The 22,792-nt window shown below is 26.0% G+C and overlaps 1 protein-coding gene and 1 pseudogene across 1 annotated transcript; both read left to right on the plus strand.

Moving 5' to 3' along the window:
* The first annotated feature begins 599 nt into the window (after positions 1-599).
* On the plus strand, positions 600-6,567 carry LOC112599006 (FAST kinase domain-containing protein 1, mitochondrial). Its single transcript, XM_025345702.1, has 10 exons — positions 600-1,362; positions 1,437-1,723; positions 1,799-2,157; positions 2,292-2,613; positions 5,108-5,259; positions 5,325-5,567; positions 5,632-5,782; positions 5,865-5,988; positions 6,054-6,225; positions 6,283-6,567. The coding sequence occupies exons 1-10, from the start codon at positions 600-602 to the stop codon at positions 6,485-6,487; spliced, it is 2,778 nt and encodes a 925-aa protein (XP_025201487.1). The 3' UTR covers positions 6,488-6,567.
* Positions 6,568-10,317: 3,750 nt separating this feature from the next.
* Positions 10,318-21,885, plus strand: LOC112599180 (annotated as a pseudogene).
* Positions 21,886-22,792: the final 907 nt, after the last annotated feature.

The raw sequence follows: 22,792 nt of genomic DNA on the forward strand, positions 1-22,792 counted from the left end.
TCAAATACATATCACAAGTCACAACGTTTTAATTATAACTTATAAGATAAAATTTAAAATAATGAAATTTATTTAAAACTTGAATAGTAAAAAAGGTATACTAAATAGGTACTATGAGCACATAAATCATAATTGACTAAAATTTGCTACATGAAATTATAGTATTATACCATATATTAAAGACTTACTAATTTGAACATGTAAATAGAAATTTAACTAAAACAAATCATTAAATTTTATACTTTATTTTAATTTATATCATATGCTAGATAAAAATACATAAATGAGTAAGTATTGATACTTTTATTTGTAATTTTAAGTATAAAGCTTCATGTCTTGACAAATTTTAAAAACTAACTGGGGCCTTTAAATATATAGATTAACTATTAACTATTATTTCTTAAGTTTAAAACATATATTTTACAATTATGAATGTGACTAATTATGCTTTAAAAATATGTTCACTTTAAAAATTGATTTGTATTAAAAAAATTAATTATATTTTAAATTTACATTGTGTTTGCAATAAAAAAAAAAACAACCTTTATACATTGTGATATTGAATATATTTTGTTAATTTTTTTTTCTTTAATAGGAAAATGGCATTATTTAAACTATTTGGTACAAATTTAAAAATAACTACCAAAATTATTCAAATGACAACAAGATATAAAACCAAAAATTATAATGCTGTTTATACTAAATTTTATGAAATAAATCCCTTAAAATTAGTATTTCCGTTTCAACAATTTCATAGGAAATATTGTTTTCATTATTTTAGAGGAGATGAAACTGATAGTGATTCTGAGGATATTGAACAAAAACGAGACATTAAAAACATTATATTACAAGATGATAATGATATACTAGCAATAAAAATAAATGAATGTAAATCTTTACAAAATATTTTTGATCTATTGCAAAACAACAATGATCAATTGAATTGGAAAAATATCTCTATGGCTATAGCAATGGTTAGAGAACTTCAAATAATATATTATAGAGTGTGCATGTTTGAAAAAAATTTTAATTCTTTTATCACTCCTGAGGATAGTTTTGAAAACATTTTAACAAATAATGATTTTTTGAACTTGATGAATTTAATGGAAGAACATTATGAGTTCATGAACATCCAATGCTTATCTTACAGCTTATTGTGTTTACATAAAATAGGAGTTGATATTAATAGTACAGTAAGTACTAAACTGTCACATAGACTACAAAAAATATTATTGAGTACTCCTGTAGAAGAAATAGAATCTTGCATACTATCCAGATTTACAGTAACAATTGTAAGTCATAGAGATCTTGTGGGTCTGTATATTCTAAAAGACATTTGGCCAATAATTTTAAAAAAAATAAGTAATTTAAATATATTTACTAACTTTAAAAAATATTATTTAATTTTATTTATAACTTATCATTTGTTGTCTTAGATTTATGTAACACTTATGAAGATATTAAACATATTTCTATGTGTTTATTCAATTTGCCATGGTTTTTAAACAAATCTATCATGGATGATTTTGTTACATTAATTGAACGCAATTTGTTGAACAAACCTCAACACAATGATAAAATTAAATGTATAGTGAAAGTGCTAAGGCTTATAAATAGTCCTTACTGGATTAATCAAAACATTAATCTTTCTAGATCTTTGTTGCTAAATTTACAAGGGGCTATTAGACATGTAACACTTTATGATATGATACAGCTACAAATGGTATACCTAGTTTACATTTTTATCTAAAATTGCTTTTTAGTTATTTTTGAAATTAATGATTATTATTTGTTTAAGATTATCATAAAACAATCAGAACCATATCAGTTATTTGAGGAAATACACAACGAAACATCTAAATGGCTATCTAAAACAGATGTTGATACTGATATTACTGTACTTCGATTGTTATCTTGTATAGTACCATCTTCATCTGCATCACAACGAAAACATATAGAATCCTTAATAAGAAAACAATTTTTGTCACACAATAGTTTTTCTCAATTATGTATTGGACCCCTGTTTAATATTATTAGAAATCTAAAAACATCTGATATACAAATTTGTAATGCATATTGGTCAAGTGTATTGGATTGGCTCATATCTGGGAAATCTTCAATTCGTGAACATCATAAGCTATTACGAATATGTAACAGGTTAACATATTTAATTTGCATACCTTAGTGGCATGATAAGATTGAAATGAGTAGAGGAATTAATTATTATTATTATTATTGTTTTTATGTTTTGTTAGTTTAGAAAATTTGTTATTTTTTTTTTTTTTTTATAGATACATGAACTTTAATAACAATATGTCTGGAACATACAGATATTATAAATTTGAAAATCAAATGATCAATTGGTTAAATGAAGAATTAGATCAAGGGATATCATCGATAATTCCATCCAAATTTAGTAAAATATTTTCATTTTTTATAAGTTATCCTAGTAAAAATATTGGGTATGAAGTGCCTGAAGTAATGGTTAAAAAAGTATTAGATACTGTTGGTCAATATAATATTTATGATTGCTACATTATTAGTAGAGGTCTGAATACAGCATTTATAAACCGAAAGAATAAAACATCATTACCAATATTCTTAGATCAATATGTAAGTAATGTTTATTTATTTTATTTTAATATGTAGTATTAATTAAATACCTCTTTTTGTACCAATTGCATTCAATATATTCTTTCTGTTAGGAATCAAAAATAATATTATTAATTAATATACTAAAATACTAAAATAAATAAAAGTTTTAAGTGTAATAATTAAAACATTATTTTATAATAAGTATAATTCAAGATTAAAATTTGTTCTTAATTGATTTTTTTTCCTACTTTCAGGAACATAATATTTAACTTTCATGGTATTTCATTAGTTGTTGGTGGCTATTGGATATTGTCAATATTTGAAGCAAAGGTAATAAATGTTTATATTTATTCCCTTTCATCCCAAATGTCATAGATTTCAGAATTTTTCTTACAAAAATATACTTGGCTTCAATCATTTCTGAACTCAGAAAAATAATCTTCTAAAAACCGTTTTTTTTTTTTAATTTAGACTTAAACTAATAATTGTTCTTTAAAAATGTTCTGTGTATTATTATTTATTGTTGATGTATAACTTACTACTAAATCAATAAGTTATTCAATTTCATGATTAATATTATAACCCACAGTTATAACATAATTACAATTGATAACCTGAAATTTTACAATAATTACAATGGATGCATTTAGTACATAAACCTGCAATTTATTGATGGCAATTGGTACATTCATTTTACATTTTAAAGCAGTTTATATAGTTCATATGTATATACGTCATAATTATGCTACATTATTTTAAGAAAATTGAATATATTATTGTTTTTCAAAAACATAATTACTTATGTTTTATATAATCAATTTTAATTTTAAATTACTATATATATTTATATGATGGGTGAATGATAAGTAATGCACAATCGCCGATAATGACTTCAAATAGATGTTTAATGTTGTTTAAATCTCTTACAAGCCCTTTCATTTGAACTTACTCAATCATCATAACTATTAACTCCCTAATCTCAGAAATTTCTGTTTCCACCATTCCTAGTGAGTGGTGATCTTAGAACGCGCTTAAAACAAACGCGGTGTTATGATCTATTAAATAATTAATTTTTTTTATGTTCATATCACAAAGTTTTATTGATGGATGACTTCTCCCCCCCGCAAATCCCTGGTTTCTAAAACGATAATTTATTATATTTATTATTTTATGTTTACTTAACATCACTTGTTCTTATATAAAAACTGATATTAACAGATTGTACAAAAAAAAAAATTTAAAATATAGTTATTGTTATCGTTTATAACTAGGAAATTGCGCTTGAATATCACTTGATTTATTTCTAATTAGTACATGTCAGAATGGAGCCAAATTTTAAAGATCTAATGTAAACTATTAAACAAGCTGTAATAGAATTTTAAGCTGCCAAAAATGTTAATTCGATAGTTTACAAACTGTTTATGGTAATGAAACTATAAACTGAAGCACAGTATCTCGTTGGGTATCAAAACTAAAATTATCTGAACTTAGTAAAATAAATATTCTGAGTAAATATTACGATAGATGACCTATAACTTTTATAGATGAAACCCATTGAGAATTAAGGTGAATGAACTTATCAAAAATGACAGCCGAATAACCCAAAACCACATTGTTGATATTGTTGCTATGTTGCAAGAAAGTGTTGGTTCGTGATTCAGCAACTTGGCTATCAAAAAATTTGCGCTCATTGATTACCAAAAATGTTGATGCAGGAAAACAAAAAAAATCGAGTTGAGTAGTAAAGAATTATTGACTTGTTAAAAATTGTGACTAGTTTACAAAGTTGGGTGCATCACTATTATTCTGTAGAAAAAAAGTAGAGTATGGAACATCATCATGTCGCTTCTCCCCAGCTCAAAATGTTCAAAGTTCAGCCTTCTGCAGGAAAGATTATACTTATAGTATTTTGAGATAGAAATCAAGTTTATATTGTAAATTACTTGGAAATAAGGACAAGTGTAAACTTTGCCCGTTACATTGAGATACTGAGAAAATTAAGTAGGTGTGTATGTCGTGTTCAAGGATCAATTGAGACCATTTTGTTGCAGCATAATAATGCCCAACCTTATAAATCAAATGCAACCAACATTGCTTTTAAACAGTTAAAGTTAGAAGTCATTCAACAACCACCATACTCACCAGATTTGGAACCTTGTGATTTCCACTTCTTTCCAAAACTTAAGAGAAACCTCAAAGGCACTCATTTCATATCAACAAAAATGTCAAGGAACCAGTGAAGTTTTAGATAAAAGAGAGATCAGCTACATATTTCAGTGATGGTATAAATAAACTTATGGCTCGTTGAGAGGGATATATTATATATGTAAATGGTGACTATATTGAAAAATAAAAATATTTGTAGTTAATGAAGTGTACTTTCATGTATATATATATTTTTTTAATTTCAATTGTCTCTCTCCATTCTTGTAAAAGTTCACAATTATGCATTACTTTTTATTTGCCCCTCGCACTTCTAGAATAATTCAATAATTTTTAAATTATTATTAAGGTGAGGCTATGCACTGCACTTAATAAAAGATGTTTAGAAATACTAAATCAAGAACCCAATTTAAATATAAATCAACTAAATTCTTTGTATCGTGGATATAATCATCGACATAATGTTAGAGAACCAAGACTTTTTTATAAAATACTTGAAAGGTAAATAAAGTATTTTTTTTAAATAATATTAGTTTTAAAATGTTTAATAACAAAATATTTTACAGGTATAAAAACTATACATCTGAAGATTTTTCATCTAAGAGTATAAAAGAACTTACTTACAATTTAGTTTCATCAGATTGGTATGATGCTGAGCTCTTAGACAAATGCTTGAAGTATTTCATAAAAAATCACAAATATTTATTAGCTGAAAATGTAGAAAAAATATTAACATTATTTTTTTTATATGGAGTTAATAGTGAAAAATTTATAGAATTTCTACCTTTTGCGACTGAAATCATTAATAGGTAAAAACATTAAGTTTATATTTAGTAATTTACTCTTGATTTGATAATTTATTTTTATTTTTAGGGATAAATATAAAATGTCTGGTTTAAATTTCATGAGAGCTTCACTTGCTTTATGTTATTTTTATAGTCTATCTACATCCATAAAAGATTATTTATTTAGTGTTGAATTTTTAGAAAAATTAGATGATGAATTAAATAACTGTTACGCCAAGGTTAATTGTATTTAAATATTTAAAATATTTTTTAACTAAATTATCACTTTTATTTAATCATATTTTTTAAAAATATTTTTAGGCTACATATCCATTAAAAGTAAGACAATTATTAATGATATTAAATAGAGCTGTTTGTATTGATTATCCAGAATTTGATGTACCATGGTTTCATACTAAGTATTGTGAAGAAATCCAATCATTGGGTACAAAAAAGTATATTACAATATTAATATACAAATAATAATTAATTTAATTATTTATTTTTTAGTTCCTAAACATACTGGTTCTTTTTATTTGGACGTAGAAAAAAAAATAAACCAATTAATTAAAAATAAAGGTTATTTAAAATCAAATTCTTTCTCTCCATATGGATATAAATTAGATTTTGAATTAATTCTAAATGATTCAATACAGTTAAAAAATGCAAATAAAAACGAGAAGTAAGATTATATTTTTTTAATAATTCAAACCATTATACTTAATACTTTTTCTACTAGGTTGGTTTTACTTCTTCTGAATGAAAAAGATTTGAGGAAGACTGATAATGAAATGAGAGGCCTTTCTAAATTGAAGCAAAGACATTTGGAAATACTTGGTTACAGAGTAATATGGATTAAAAAATCTATATGGAATTCCATGTTTATGACTGAGCCAGAAGCTAAATTATCTTATTTAAAGAGTTTAATTTGGAAAAAACCTTGACAATTTAATGTCAAAGATTTTCTTATTTATTTGAGTATTTGTCCATTGTGAGTACTAAATAAAATATATTCCTATCCAAATACATTTAATGAAATTTAGAATTATACGCTTAGTTATGAATTGGTTTATAACAGCAATTTAAAATTAGTAAAATACAGAAAACTTATCTAAGTTGATGATAGTTAAAAATGAAAATCTTTTGTTAAAAATGTTTTTACAATTTTATTTTTCAATGTAATACATATCTGAAAAATGATTCATTTTATTAATGCCTATTAATTCTTGTATGAATTATTTTATTGTAATTATATAATTTTTATAGACAACTCTTTTATTTGCTACCAGTCTATTTTTACTGAAAGTGAACATGTGACTCCATTCAATATGTTTTTATAAAAATATTTGTATTAATTTTATTACTAAAAATTAAAAACATTTGTCCATCCTTTTATTTATTAAGTTATTATCTGCATTATACTTGACATTAATAATATTGTATTACCATTGATTATAAATATTTTATAGTATTTAATCATCATATTATAATACAAACGGGTTCAAAAATTAAATAACTTTAAAGTTTTGATAATAATTTACTGATTGTTAATAAATAATTCTTATATATTTCAAAAAATATTTTAAGTTTAGCATACACAGAATACTTATTAGAACAGAAACCAAAATTTTATAAATAAAACATCATGACATATAATTTCAAAACAATAGATTAAAATAACATAAATAATTTAAAAATTTTAATTATACAGTGAATTTTATTATTTAAAATAACTTCGAATTCTTGTATAAAATAATACAAAAATAGTTGTTTGACAATTTTTTTTTGTTTTGAATAAGTGGATCTTTGTTTTAAGTGCCTTGGTTAGCTACCTATCACGTAATTGATGGAAAATATTTGCCATAACTCATTCTGGAAATTTCAAGTTGATAGCTAAGTTTCAATGGATTTTATTGAAGCTTATCTTGAAGAATAAAAAATTATTTTACCCATGCTTAAGGTTAATTTGACCCTACATTTTCCCAAAAAATTAGTAATTAAAAATATGGAAAGATTAATTTTCTCATTTAAGAATTCTAATTAATAAACGACTATGGTTAAAGGATATTGTAAATATACACATTACCTACAAAGAATTAATAACATGGCTTACTATTGAACAGTATAGGCAGTGACACTGATGTCGTCTGAAATACCTATGACAAATTTTGATATAGTAGTATACTTGAAAGTAACAAGAAATTTTATCAGGGGAGCAACCAATAATCCAAGACATGTCTATATGTAGAAAATTTGCATTCATTTCTTTTACAATTTAATATATTTATTTACTATGAATAAGGAGGGAAAATAACTACCTGCCTCCCTGACTACACCTTGAGTATACCCATACTCACCTTGGCCAATCAAAAGTTTATTAATTCTCTTTTTACAACTTATCATAAGTAAATTTTCAAATCTTTTGAGACATGATGGTTTGAAGCCTGAGGTGTCTACACCTAATTATCTACTCACTTATATTCTCTATAACATTTTCATAGTTGAACCATATGATCGGCACTACTGAGTAAAAATAGCTAGGTATGTATTGAAATAAAATATCAAATTCAGTAAAACCTTATTAGTTACCTATTTTAAAAGCATTAAAATTAAAAGTAGGTACATAACAAATAGGGTAACTATAGAAAAGTGTTAAGCCTCCCCAAATTATATTTAAATATAAAATTAAAACTTCCCTAAAAAAATCTTGGTTATAATATGTACCATGTACAACACAATACATTAAAATATCAAAGTTTATCATAATTCATAGATGTTTATTAGTAGCTAGTACTTTATTTTATTTAAATTATAGTTAATAATATATCATCTTATAACACATCAATTTAAACCTTTTATAAATGTTTGTTTTAATTACTATATTATGATACAATGATAGGTTTGAGGTCATAGGTACGTAATGAATGTTGACACTTAACGTGTAAATTAAAAATCTTTTAGAAGCTTTGTCTATAATCTATATTAAATAAAAACAAATATATAAATTACCTGTATCAAAATATCACCACTGAACAAAGATAATTACGATAGCAGTATACTATACTACTATAGGTAATAATAATAAATTATTCTATATTTCTATGTTAATATTTCACATATTCACATGACAAGTTAGAACAACATACAGTGGCGACTCTTGTATATGTATATGTGCAATACCTACCAAAACTCAAGAAAAATTGAAAACTTAAATCATTATAAAACAACTAAGTACCTGTAGTATTATTAAAATTATTTTTCAAAGTATAAAAATTAAAAATATAAATTCAGAATATTATGAAAATAAATAATAATATAATATTTGAATTGGGTTATTTCGACGGCCCAACAGCTGTCAGCCGGGCGGTTGTCCGCGAGACCGCGACATACTAGTATCGGTGTGTATTATAGTAATATAGTATATACAGTATACTACCTATATAATATAGTGGACAGCGGTGCTGGTGCAGTTGTGCACACAATTGCTGTGTACATTTGTACAGAGTAAAAAATAAAAATTAAAACTATTTAAAACAAGTCGAAACAAGCAACCCGCGTTATAATAGAATAATTGATGTGCACATTCGTTTCTGTAGTGCACATGGTCAATTAAATTGTTTTCTGTGAATTATTTTCGACGTCGACACGTCGTTGAGTGTTGGTATCGACATTATATATAATTTATTTTTACTCTCATTCGTTTATTTTGTTCCGAATATCAGCTGATAATGTTGGTCGATCATTATTCATCATCGGAACTTCAAAACAACATTGGTGTTTTTGTTTTTTATCGACGACCAACATAACGTATATTATTATTCGTGTATTTGTTTTAAAATTTTAAAATTAATTTAGTATAGCAAAGCAAATACTGCAATGCAATTTTTCAACAATCGCGTTGGAGAAGAAAATGGAAATATAAAATAAAAGTAGACCTACTCCAGACTTAAAATTTAAACAAAATAAAAGGTAATTGATACATATATATATATATATGTGTGTAATATATTTCTTTTTCAAAGACAGTAGCGAGAATCAAATTTCTGTTTTTAAGCAGTAAAATTAAGTGTGTATTTTATAAAATAACATAACCTAACTCACTTAACACACACACATTACACACTTATTGGCAGTTTTGTCCGAAGACAATAACAGAGCTTCCCATCGTCCAATCTCCAACCACCATTTACGTTTACCGTAAATGTCTACACCAACTGAACTTTCGAGTCTACAAATACACATATTATATTAAGTGAATATTTCTAGAAGATTCTAATTTAGGTCTAGGAATTATTAAATATTAACTCATTAATGGTAGTAGATATTAGTATGATTATATTTAAACATATATAATCAATAAATGGCATAAATGTACTAAATTAAATAAATTTAAGTGAATAGGTTAATAGGTATTATCTATTATCATGACAATGTAGTCAATGTACGCCTCATTAATTACCTAAATTATCAGTATAAAAATAAAGTGATTATTAATGACGGTTATTTGGAAGGCGCATAATAATATGAGGAGCTATTGTTATATGATATGGGAAAATGTCTTTCGTTACCTAATTGTTAATCAGTAATGTATGAAATATGGTCGATAGTTTTTTGTAATTCGTATAATTAACAGTCATTAAATTGTGTAAGTTCTTGTCCAATTTTTGTTTAAAAATCTTAAAATTGTGTACATATTAATATAACATAAAATTAAAGGTTTACTAATCAATATACAAAATAACTTCTTATACTTTCTTAATATAACAAACAAACTATGAATGTATCGTTTTCTGGATGCGGATTTTTAGGCATATATCACATTTGGGTGGCATCGTGTTTAAAGACTTATGCACCATACCTTTTGGAAAATAATATTTGTGACTTGTCTGCAGATGCCATTTCTGCATATTGTCTACTTTGTGACATACCTCTTGGTAAGTTTTTGAATATTTTCATTAATTTAATATTTTACTTTTAATTATAACCCTAATCGATACAGCCAACTACTAAATTAAGCTATGTATTAAAATATGAACTATGAATTATGAATTTATTATGATACTAATTTACTATAATAATTTTACGTTAGTAATTATTTATATTATTTATAATATAAAATTTTTATGTCCTCATCTCTTAATCAACTGTCCCAAATTATCACCTTTGATGTTGCTTTTTAACACTTCAAATTTCCCCTATAAAAATTATTTTATTTGATTACCCATTATAAATTCTATGAGTGGAGTACTGAAGTGATAAATATATTGATTTTAAAATGAGTAATGACGTATGTTTTTGGAACCTAATATTGGTTAATGGCTAACAGACCGTTAGATACGTTTTTCGTATGGGATACTTAATCATCTATAAATACTGTACAGCAGAGCGATTACCTACTTTTTTTAATATTAGTAATTGTTATTTTTAGTGCAGAAACGACGAGTATGTTCAACATAAACAGATAAAATATCAATGGCGAACCCAGAAATTTTCCATGGGGAGGGGGGCATAGACAGTAAAAAAAAAGGTCATCAGATAAAATAGCTTGACTTAATGATATCTTGTTTAATTAAATGGTAAGCACACCCTCTTGGATCCTACCCTGTAAAATATTATATATTGTATTACCTATCACCTATGACTTTTTTATTTGAGTTATGAGTTATTATTAGTTTGAGTACTAAATAGATACATTTTTAAAAGCTCATAAAGTTACTTTAATCATTATCTTCTAGCAGCCGCGCTGAATCTTTTAAGAATAATACGCCTCATAATTTATTGTTTCAGAATATGTAAATTATACTTAGCTATACAGACATGGGTGCCCATTGATTCAATTTTATGGAGGAATTTAATTAAATTCCTTAACAAAATAACCCATAATCAGAAATTATAAAATTGGCAACGTAGCCCATAAAAACGTTTGCAATCGTTCGTTTTTCAGCTAAAAAACAAATTTTTTGTTAAGCGATATTCGTTTACAATCATGTTATGAAAAAGGTAAAACAATTAATTGCGTTCGCAATCGCGTTGCACCAGTAAATACAACTATATATATATATATATACGTATACTATTTATAACTTTTTTTTGTGTTTATTTGACTTATACAATCTATACAATATTTAGTATAATAAGTATAATAGATGGTTAGAAAGAGAAAATAAAATATAACAGAGGGATTTGAGTGGAGAAGCCGTCCACTGGCGTCGGCAACACCGGCAAATTTATAGCTATATATATTATATATATTATATTATTCATATCTCTATAGTGATAAAAATAATAATAATTTATATGCATTTTAGGTAATTAGATTATATCTACATATATCTAATGGTAATACTTATTATAAGATTATATTATTTTTCCACGGGGGGAACAAGTACTCCACCTATGCAAACAGATACTTTTAAGATCTTTTACTTTTACATACAATATTATGCTCACAATTTACCCTTTGGGTAATGTATCAGTAGTAATCCATATACTAAACTAAGTGTTTCTATTTTTAGAATTGATGACTATTTAAATGTTAGATATTGTAAAAGAATCAAGATCAAAAACATTAGGTCCATTTAGTCCATCTATGAACACAACAGAACATTTATATAATCGTCTAAATAAGGTTAAATAACTTTCTTTTTTTTTAAATATTTTGTTATAATATAAATTAGATATATTATAGTTTTATTTCTTTGTAGGATTTACCTGATGATGCGCATAAACGAGTAAGTGGTAAATTATTTATATCACTAACAAGAGTGCAAGACGGTAAAAATATCATCATGTCTCAATTTTCTTGTAAGGAAGAAGTAATACAAGTAAGAAATTTAAATTTATTACATTTTCCTTAGATAAGTATCTAAGATAAATGATACTTTTTAAATTAAAGAAGCATTTTTTTTCGATCATCAATCGAATAGTATTAACGTTTTAGATTCTGAACGGAGTGATGAATGTATATTGATTTTACAATGATGTGTGTTTTTTTTTTGTGTCTGTGTACAGGATAAGTAGTCGAAATAATGCTTCAATTTCAAACTTCGGGGGTGGTTTTCGATGGCAAAGTTTTTCCAAAAAAAAAAAAAAAATGACGGAAAAACGGGAATTTTTACGTAAAACCAGTTTTTGACCAAATCGATTTTTTTTATATGGCTGTAATTCAAAAACTAATCACTGTAAATATTTGAAATTTTCACCAAATGTTTATGTTAGTGTTATCTATATACAGTTTAATTTTCAAAACATTTTGACTTTTTTTGAATTATTTATAGATCACTGAAATTATCGATTAATATGAGAATTTTTTTTGAAATGTCGACAAAAAAATGTTGAAAATTTAATGCAAGGTTCCTTATGATTTGTTCTTATTGTAGCTAAAAAAAATTAAAAATCGTTAGTCACAATTTTTTTTATAAACGTTTATAGTTCAAATATTTACGAAATCTATCGAAAACGCGAAAATTTGTAAGTAATTTGTAAGTTAAAAAATCATAAAATTTTTTGTGTTTATAACTAAGAATTAAAAATACTCACTATGTTTTCCCTAAGTTTTCCTTCAAGTAGCTATAGTAAAAAGTCGAAGCATCATTATAGGAACAATTTTAAGGGCGTTTAAATTTTAAATTTTTACGAAATAGCGTAACAATAACGATTTATTCTCAAATGATTTTTAAATATTTGTTAATATTCAAAAAGTATAAGTCGTAGATACTTGAAAATTTTACCAGTTATTTAGATTGGCATTTTCTTAACATGATTTTATTTTCAAAATATTTTGACTTTTTTTGAGCTATTTATAGACAACTGAAATTTTCAATTTTTCTGAAAATTTTTTTTTGAAGTGTCGATAAAATTTTTTTGGCCCAATCAAAATACTTGAAAATGTAATACAAAGTTCCTCATAAGTTATTCTTATAGTGATCAAAACATTTTAAGAATATATAGGCATAATTTTTTTTTATTATCATTTGAAGTTCAAATATTGACAAAAATTCATCAAAACCATGAATTTGCAAACTAAATAGTAGGTGTAATTCATAAAAATTTTTGTATAATTAGCTAAGAGTTGAAAATTTAATACAAGATTTTCCATAAATTTAGCTTACAATAATTATAAAAGAATTAAATTTTGGTGTATTCGCGAGCGATTAAAACATAAACCACGGAAATTTTAAAATTTTAAATTTTCACATTGATTGTATCACAGATTATAATATATATAATAATCCTACAGTAAAATAATAAAATGTATATAATAATAACCTATATGTATTATACGAAATGATTATTTTGGTTACGAACTAGATATATTATTATATTGTTCTGTGATATTATGGTATTTCTTTTTGTGTAATAAGATATCTACAATCATTCTTTTGGTATACCAAGTATATCTATGATAATATATTAAGGTATTATGAATTATGATAACTGAATGCAATGTTTTTGGAAAAATTGATTAACCATGATTTTTACAAATGTGTCCTAATTGAAAAATAAAATATATGTTTTAAAAAAGAATATATGACAATATTTAAATATATATATTCTAGACTGACAAATCATCTCCGTTCAGAATCGTTTTTCGTATACAATGATACCTATCATTGCATTCATATTTAATCTACCCTAGTCCGATGTTCACCCCACCCCCTAATGTACAACAGAGCGGTACCCACTTACCCGCTTTTTTACTTTTTTTTTTACCATTTTTATTTAGAAAATTGTACAATCTGTAAACATTTTTAGTACAATAAACATAAGAAATTATATTTTAGTAGTTTGTGTACCTACGTGAGTGAAGAACCATCCAGCGATGACACTTTGACGTGGGTTTGTATTTTTTTGTTAAACGCTGCTCCAGAGTAATTATTAAGAGGGGCATGATATAATATATAAAATTCAATAATTTTATTATATTATAAGTATAACCATAAATAATTCTTAAAATTGTAAAAGAATAACATTTCAACTAAAAATTTAAAAAAACTAGGTAGGTACCTTGAAAAGAACATTCTTTATTTATGAATATTTAGTAAAAACAATTAAAAAAATATTAAATATATATTAAAATATAAATTAATTATAAAACAAAATTTATTTTTCTTTTGGTTTTTGAAAACCTGAAGTGACGTTTACTTCAATTTAATGGCGAATATTTACAAAAGTAAGTAGTGTCAGCATTCAGCAGGCCCGGACTGGGAGGATACCTGCGGGCACCGTTCTACTATTCTCAGTAAGCTGATGGCCCATAGATACAATATAAAAAAGACCTTTTTTTATTTTTACTCATTTATTATTTAAAAAAACTCGAGTATTTTACTACAAAATTGAAGGTGTGCTGTAGAACCGTACCACAGTGACCCGGTCCTGGTCTGAGTGGCTTTGTATAATATGATACCGAATGAAAATATTTATGACAATAAGCATAAAAATGTAGGCAATTTTATTACGATATGAGACAACGACACGACGACCACGGTAGTCACGTTGTAGTCAGTCAGTGCGATTAAAAATTATCGAATTATAAATAAAACTATTTACGAAACAACAATTTAAACTATAATAAAAAATAAAAAAATAATAATTTTTATCATTGTTTGACATAGGTATTATTATAATAATTTAATTTTTTTTGCGACATTTGGGGAGCATCGCTTCCACCTGCCCCCTTGTATTTACGTTTGTTTTTCTTCAGTTTATAAAGTCGTAACATTTTTGATTAGAAGATAAATATATTTTTTACATTATTTTTATCGCAGAGCTCTAGAACTAAATACCATTTAATCATATGGGTTTAAGTAATAGATTGTAAATTTGTAGGTATCTTAATTTTATCAAGTGGATATGTGTTTGGCCCTCGTTAACCATTTATCAAAAGTGAGACCTTACTGATCTTAGTGTTGTCCGAGTTTGGTATAGGTTCGTTTTTAAAGTATACAGATGAAGGTTGACTATGAAGGAAAGTAAAATTAATGAGAACAAATTTATTTAAACTGATTTTAATGCGCTAGTAGTGTAGTATGATAAATTATTGAGGTGACTGGAAATGTTAAGATTATAGTAAGGTCAGTGACGACTCAGTGTTAACATAGAAAATTACTTTGTTGCAGCATATTCAGATATTTGAGTCTGTTGAGTATACATAGAAAATTTATGGGGATGCTATTACACCTTAGGATCATAGATGGTGATTGAGGAGTGCTTGGGGGATTATCCCCCCCAAAACATCGAAAGCCCCCCCAAAATTATGCACATTTTCAAAATATTAAAAAGGTACCTATTTTGTAACAATGTAATGAAAGATTTAAGCCTTTCCTAAAATTCAATTAAATATCCACATATGCTTAAGAGACACCGGCTAAGATTGGGGAAATATTACAAAGTTTTGTTCTAGATCTACTAGATCTAATGGCAAAGTAACGTTTGCCTAAGTAAGATTTATACTACATTTTAATGGAGTATTTTTTTCTTGAATAAATAATTTAAAGTCTTTACATAAAAACAAAATATATTGGTTGTCATTTTTAAATTATTTTTCGAATGACGACATATTTTATTTAATATTCTAAAGCAGAATATTTTTCTGAGAATTTTAATGTATTGAATAAATAGTTACTTAGTTATATCTTATAAGTACGAGTAGGTGTTTAATATTTTAAGTTTTGTTGAGTAGAGATCAAATAACAGTCAACAATAGTATCTAGTAGACCAACCTTTAGGTTAGGTTAGGTGTAGTACCTCTGTCTGCTATCTATATGCTATTCTATGTCGCTCATCTAAACTTTAAATAAATAAAAATGTATTATATTTTTAGATGCCATATATATACTTGTCAACACCTACCACTTACCTATTTAGTAAAGTTATTATTTATTTTTACCCTAACTTTCAAGTATAACCAATATAAATTATTTACCTATGACCTCAGACCTGTGCTTAACGACTATCATCGACTGTGATTACTAGTTATTATAGCATTACTATATAGTATATAGGATATGTTGTAACTAGTCTTAAATTTGAATAAATAGATAATTTTAAACTGCAAATTAAAATATCTTAAAGGATACATTTTATTTTTCAGGTATTATTAGCTAGTGCTTTTATTCCAGTATTTTCTGGATTTGTGTCACCTTTAGTTGGTAAATACAGGTATATTGACGGTGGATTTATTGATAATTTACCTATACTTGATAAGAATACTATAACTATTTCACTATTTAGTAGTCTTACTGATATTTTTCCTTGTGGCAATCCTATTCAAAAGTATTTAGTAAGTCAGATTTTTATTTTATTTAGTTATATTTTACATTCAATAAATTACTTACCCATACATAGATATTAGTAGTCTGGTAAAGTACTTACTTACGAGTATACAACTTTTAATAGCTTATCCCACGAACTACAGTTTGTATTTCTCTGTAATTATCTTAGTTGGAAAATTAATTAAATATATCTACATCATCAGCAGGGCCGTAATTAGAGGGGATTTAACCACCGAAAAGACATTTTCTTTTCTAAAAAGAATTAAGAACGATTTGCGAAATACTATCACTGAATATAAACTAACCAATTTAGAATTACTTATAGAGTAAATAGAAATATTCATATTGATCTTGAATAAATAACTGACTGTTTTACGAAAAAAAAAAAAATAGAAATTTAAAATTTGTGCTTTAAAATTGAATTTTATTTCATATTATGTATCATGCGTATTTAATTAGTTATTAAATATCTTAGTAATTTATGGGTGCTTAAAATATATGTGTTTAATTGCTTTAAAGCATTTAAAAATTATTCGTTATTTTATACACCACTTACTAATATTTGTATCGCCTCCTTGGAAAATTTGTTCTAGGTATGGCCTTGCATCTAAAACTAATAAGTTATGTTTCATGAATAGCTACTCATTTCTTATAATTTGGTAGGTAGACAGATAGTTAATTATTATTAAAAATTAACTGCATTATTTGACTTCGCTCGAGTTAAATTTATCATTATTTATAATTGTCTTAATACATTTGTAAGCGTTTTAATATGTAATATTTATATTAATTATAATAATCTTAATATATATAAATCTCATGTCACAATGTTTGTCCTCAATGGACTCCTAAACCACTTAACCGATTCTGATGAAATTTTTACACCGCGTGTAATTTGGTCCAACTTAAAAGACAGGATATAGGGTATGGACCTAACTCCTGTGAGTTAGAGATTTAGAGACAAAAACCGAGTTACACCGGTGGCACCCTCTAGCAGATAAAAATAAAATATAAATAATAATACAAAAATCGATAATAGCAGGGCTTGAAATCGATTAATATCGATAAAAATCGAAAAAAAAAAATATTATAAAAGTTACGTTACCATGGCCACAATAATTTCAATTTATTTTATTTTATTTTATTTATTTATTTATTTATGTGCTATGATAACATGCCACCGAAAAAATCTAACTTCAACAACGCGAGCAGCAAAGGGTCACGACGCAAACGTGTTGAAAGAGCTCAGCAATTACCAGAACAAATGGAAACAAGAAATGCAGCTCAAAGAATTAGGACTGCAGAAAGTCGTGCACGAGAATCTCAAGAACAGCGTGACGAACGTCTGCAACAGAATATTACGAGAACGAGAGCGGCACGAGAACGAAACATAGCTACAGTACGAGAAAGAGATCGACAAAGGCAACGGATCAGCCGCTCATTAACACGTGCATCATTCGTTCGGCTTGCCTTTGATTATGCACCAGATATTAACTACTCAGCGCATTCAATGATTGCTATCGGTGGAATGGATAAAGTATGTCAATATTGTCAGGCATTGAAATTTCGGAATGAAGCTGCCGGCATGTGCTGCGCATCAGGAAAAGTTGTGCTGTCACCTCTACCCGCTCCGCCGGAGCCTTTATTATCCCTTCTTACTGGCAATTCTGATGATTCCAAATTATTTTTGCGTAAGATACACAAATTTAATTCTTGCTTCCAAATGACGTCATTTGGGGCAACTAAAATTTGCGATCGTGCATCCGATGGACGTAATTTTGAAACTACATTCAAAATTCAAGGCCAGGTGTACCATAAAATCGGATCACTGATGCCAATGCCTGATAACAATCCGAAATTTCTTCAAATTTATTTTAATTTATTATTTTACTGGATGGTGGGCGAACAGCACATTCAACATTCAAGCTGCATAATAAACGACGTTCATAATAAACCAGATGCAATGTGTAACATCAAAAAGAATAGTGGAATAGCTGCAATGTTGCGGAAGAGTTCTATAATAATTTGAGATGAGTGCACAATGGCACACAAATATTCACTTGAAGCACTAAACAGAACTATGCAAGATTTAAACAGCAATAATAAACTTTTCGGTGGTGCTATCTTACTTTTGTCTGGTGACTTCCGGCAGACCTTACCGGTTATACCTCGCTCTACTTTCGCGGATGAGATTAATGCATGTTTGAAACAATAATTCTTATGGCGAAGTGTCGAAACACTTCGAATGACCATAAATATGCGAGTACAATAATTGCAAAATGATCTATCAGCACAATTATTTTCCGAACAACTATTAGATATTGGGAACGGTAAAATAGAACTGCAACCAAATACGCAATAAATTAAACTACCAGACAATTTTTGCACTGTTGTTCAGGATAAAAATGAAATGATTCAGAGTATATTCCCGGATATACAGAATAATTATTTGAATTATGAATGGCTTAGTCAACGGGCGATTTTGGCACCCAAAAACGTTGACGTTGACGAAATTAACTTCCAGATACAACAGTTGTTACCAGGCGATCTGATGTCATTTAAATCAATCGATACTGTTGTTGACGAAAATGAAAGTGTAAATTTTCCGATTGAATTTTTAAATTCATTAGATATCCCTGGAATGCCACCACATAATCTTCGATTAAAGATTGGTTCCCCTATTATTCTCCTCCGTAATTTGAAGCTAACTCAATTATGTAACGGTACGCGTTTGGTCATCAAAAAGATTACCGGAAACATTCTTGAAACAACCATTTTGTCTGGGAAGTTTAAAGGAAAAGTGGTCCTGCTGCCACGTATTCCGATGATACCATCAGATTCTACCATACCCTTCAAAAGGCTACAGTTTCCAATTCGTTTAGCTTTCACCATGTCTATAAATAAATCTCAAGGTCAAACAATGTCCATTTGTGGTTTAGATTTGGAAAATCCATGTTTTTCTCATGGGCAACTATATGTTGCGTGTTCACGTGTTGGGAAACCGTCGAATCTATTTGTGTTAGCTAAAGACAGGTTAACCAAAAGCATTGTGCACCGCTTGGTGTTAAATTAAATTGAAAAATTAAAAGTATTTATAATTTAAAAAATTAGATATTAACGTTTAAAAGTTTAAGACTGTCTGCTTAATATCAAGTGTAAGAACATTTAGCCACAGCAACGCGTGGCCGGGCAGCTAGTATAATCTATAATTATTTAAATAAACAAAGTAATATGCTAACTTTGTGAGCTAAAAACTAAATTCGCACGTAGGTGTGAGCTATGCGTATGCTTGCGAGTTTCAATAAATCTTTTGATATAAATTTTATTGAAACCATCCATTTATAAATAGATATGGATAAATTGATACTATAAATATACTTATTTGGAATTGATAAAAAAGTAATCAATAATCAGCATAAAATGTATAAAAAAGACATAAAATATACCTATTTATTTTTGTTTTAGTTGAAGATATCAAATAATAGTTTTGAAGTGACTAAAACAAATTGTTTCCAAGTAGCTAGAATAATGTTTCCACCAGAACCATAGGTATAATGAAAATGTTTAATAGTTATTAATTTATTTTCATTAATCTTGCGAATTATTTTTAGATGCTTGCTAAATTATGTTATCAAGGTTTTGATGATGCTCTAATATTTTTACAAAAAAATAATCTGGTTAATTTTGTAAAATGTGTATAATTCGGCGAAACTCTATTATATTATTATCTAAGGAAAATATTTTTGAAATGGCTGGCAGGCTGGCTACAATCCCTCATGTATTGATTGCAAATGGAATAATGCTGTGAATATTTTTATCAAATTAAATATAAATTTATATCTGATATTATTAGTTGATTAATGATTATATATTTTTAGTTTGTTAAAGTACAAGAAATGCCGTATTTCGTTACATATACTTTAGTTTAGACAGTTATATTGACTCACATAATAGCATTTTCAACGAATTCTTAAAATCTAAAGGAATGCTAATAGTAAAATTATTCACCCTATTTTACATTGTTGTGGCAGATTTAGCTTGTGAATTTGTTATCAAGTAAGTTAAGTATTTCTTGAAATAAACTGTATAGTTATCGAATTTTCTAAATAATTACATGTACCTATTACATTTAAAATACTAAATTTTTTTTAGAGTTATGCGTTTTTCTAGACATTTTTAAAAGTCTATGTGGACATTATCTAAGTATGCTTTAAATAGTTTATTGCATTTTATTGATATCTTGAGTATAAAAGGTTTAGAGTTTGTTAACAAAATATTATCCTACACCTACATTGTATGTCAATCGAAACTCATGGAAAAGGTAATAAATTAATTAATCTTTAGAATTTCTGTTGATACCTATTTCAACTACTTATAACTTAAATTTAAAATTATATTACATATAAATATGTCTTCAAAAAAATTTTTTTTAAGATTCACCCTATTATTATTATTACAATAAAAGTTTGAATAGGTATTCAAAGTGTATAAAATGTACAAAATATTTTATTGATTACAGTTTAACAACTTCATTTATAATTATGTAAGACATTTATTTAAGTAATTAATTAAATTAATGATTTTCAAAATTTTAAAATATAAAAACTAATTAAAAAGTTATGTAAAGTAAAAAATGATTTTTTTTAAATTTTATTGAAAAAAAAAACATATTTAAGATACAAAATATTACTCTGTAACTCTGTGTTTTCATTTGTATCATGAAAAGTAAATATATTAATACATTTATAGTTAATATTTAAAATGATTTTAAACAAAATATTTTTTTAGAGATTCTAGTGGTTATACTTCAACTGAATTACTTACACTCAAATCGCATAATCATAAAATTAAAGCTATGAATTTTGAAAAATATGATAATACACGTTGGAATCCTTCTTTAACCTCAAAAAATTAATTAATAACATCTAGGTTAATACATTTTATTTATTATAATATTTTGATTGAAATTTATTACGTATTATATAATATTATTATAAAGTGTTTAATATGGTTTTAATGAAATTACAGCTAATGAAACCAATTATCCTGCAAAAGAAGTATTATCTTAATAAACTTATGTGACTTATTTATATCATATAGATGATTTATTTGATATGTTATAGCTTGAGTAAAAGTCATACAATTTTATTGATATTTTTATTGACAGTTTGGGAACATTGCAATTATAGATAATAGATACCTATATATTAATTTTATTCATACATACAAATATAAACACTAAATTAAATTATTAATAATTTAGGGATATTTCTCATATTTAATACTAAAATTAATTATATTATAATTTGATTTTTTCAAATAGAATTGTTAAACTCTTGTGAATTTTGAATAAATTTAAATATGTATTGAATATTATTGAAGATCCTACATACATTTAATTGGTTGGTTCAATTCATTAAATTCAAAATATTTATGCTGATGGTAGCTGGGCATTGTCTGAACAATCTCAAGCCAACATATTTGTCAACTACCTATCAAATAGTTACAAATAGCTTTAAAAAACCAAGTTTTTTTTAATTACGAGTATTTCTATTATCTTAATTTTTATTTTAATATTAGTTAAGTGTCACTCTACTGTTTAATTGTTTAGCCATTGTGTTTATTTAAAATATTTAAATTATATTCTTATTAACTTACTGTCTTTAGTAAAACACTGAACACCTAATAAAAGTTAGTTATGTATTAAGAATTTATTATTATTATATAATTAAATATACAATATTCTTGATCAAAACATTAATCTGTTCACTGTTGTAACTACTACACTATCATTGATTTTATAATATAAATCTTACTACATCACTACCAAATGATGATCTTTATAAATTTGATATGTTTAACTTTAAAAATAGTATTAAATGTATGTTATTAAAAAAAAAAAAGAAAGTATAACTTAATATCTATACTCTAGTGTTATTTTAACACATGTAATCAATTATTTAAAAAAAAAAAAAT

This window comes from Melanaphis sacchari, unplaced genomic scaffold, assembly GCF_002803265.2.
Source record: "Melanaphis sacchari strain LSU unplaced genomic scaffold, SCAv2.0 Contig4_pilon_pilon, whole genome shotgun sequence".
NCBI classification, from domain to species: Eukaryota; Metazoa; Arthropoda; class Insecta; order Hemiptera; family Aphididae; genus Melanaphis; species Melanaphis sacchari.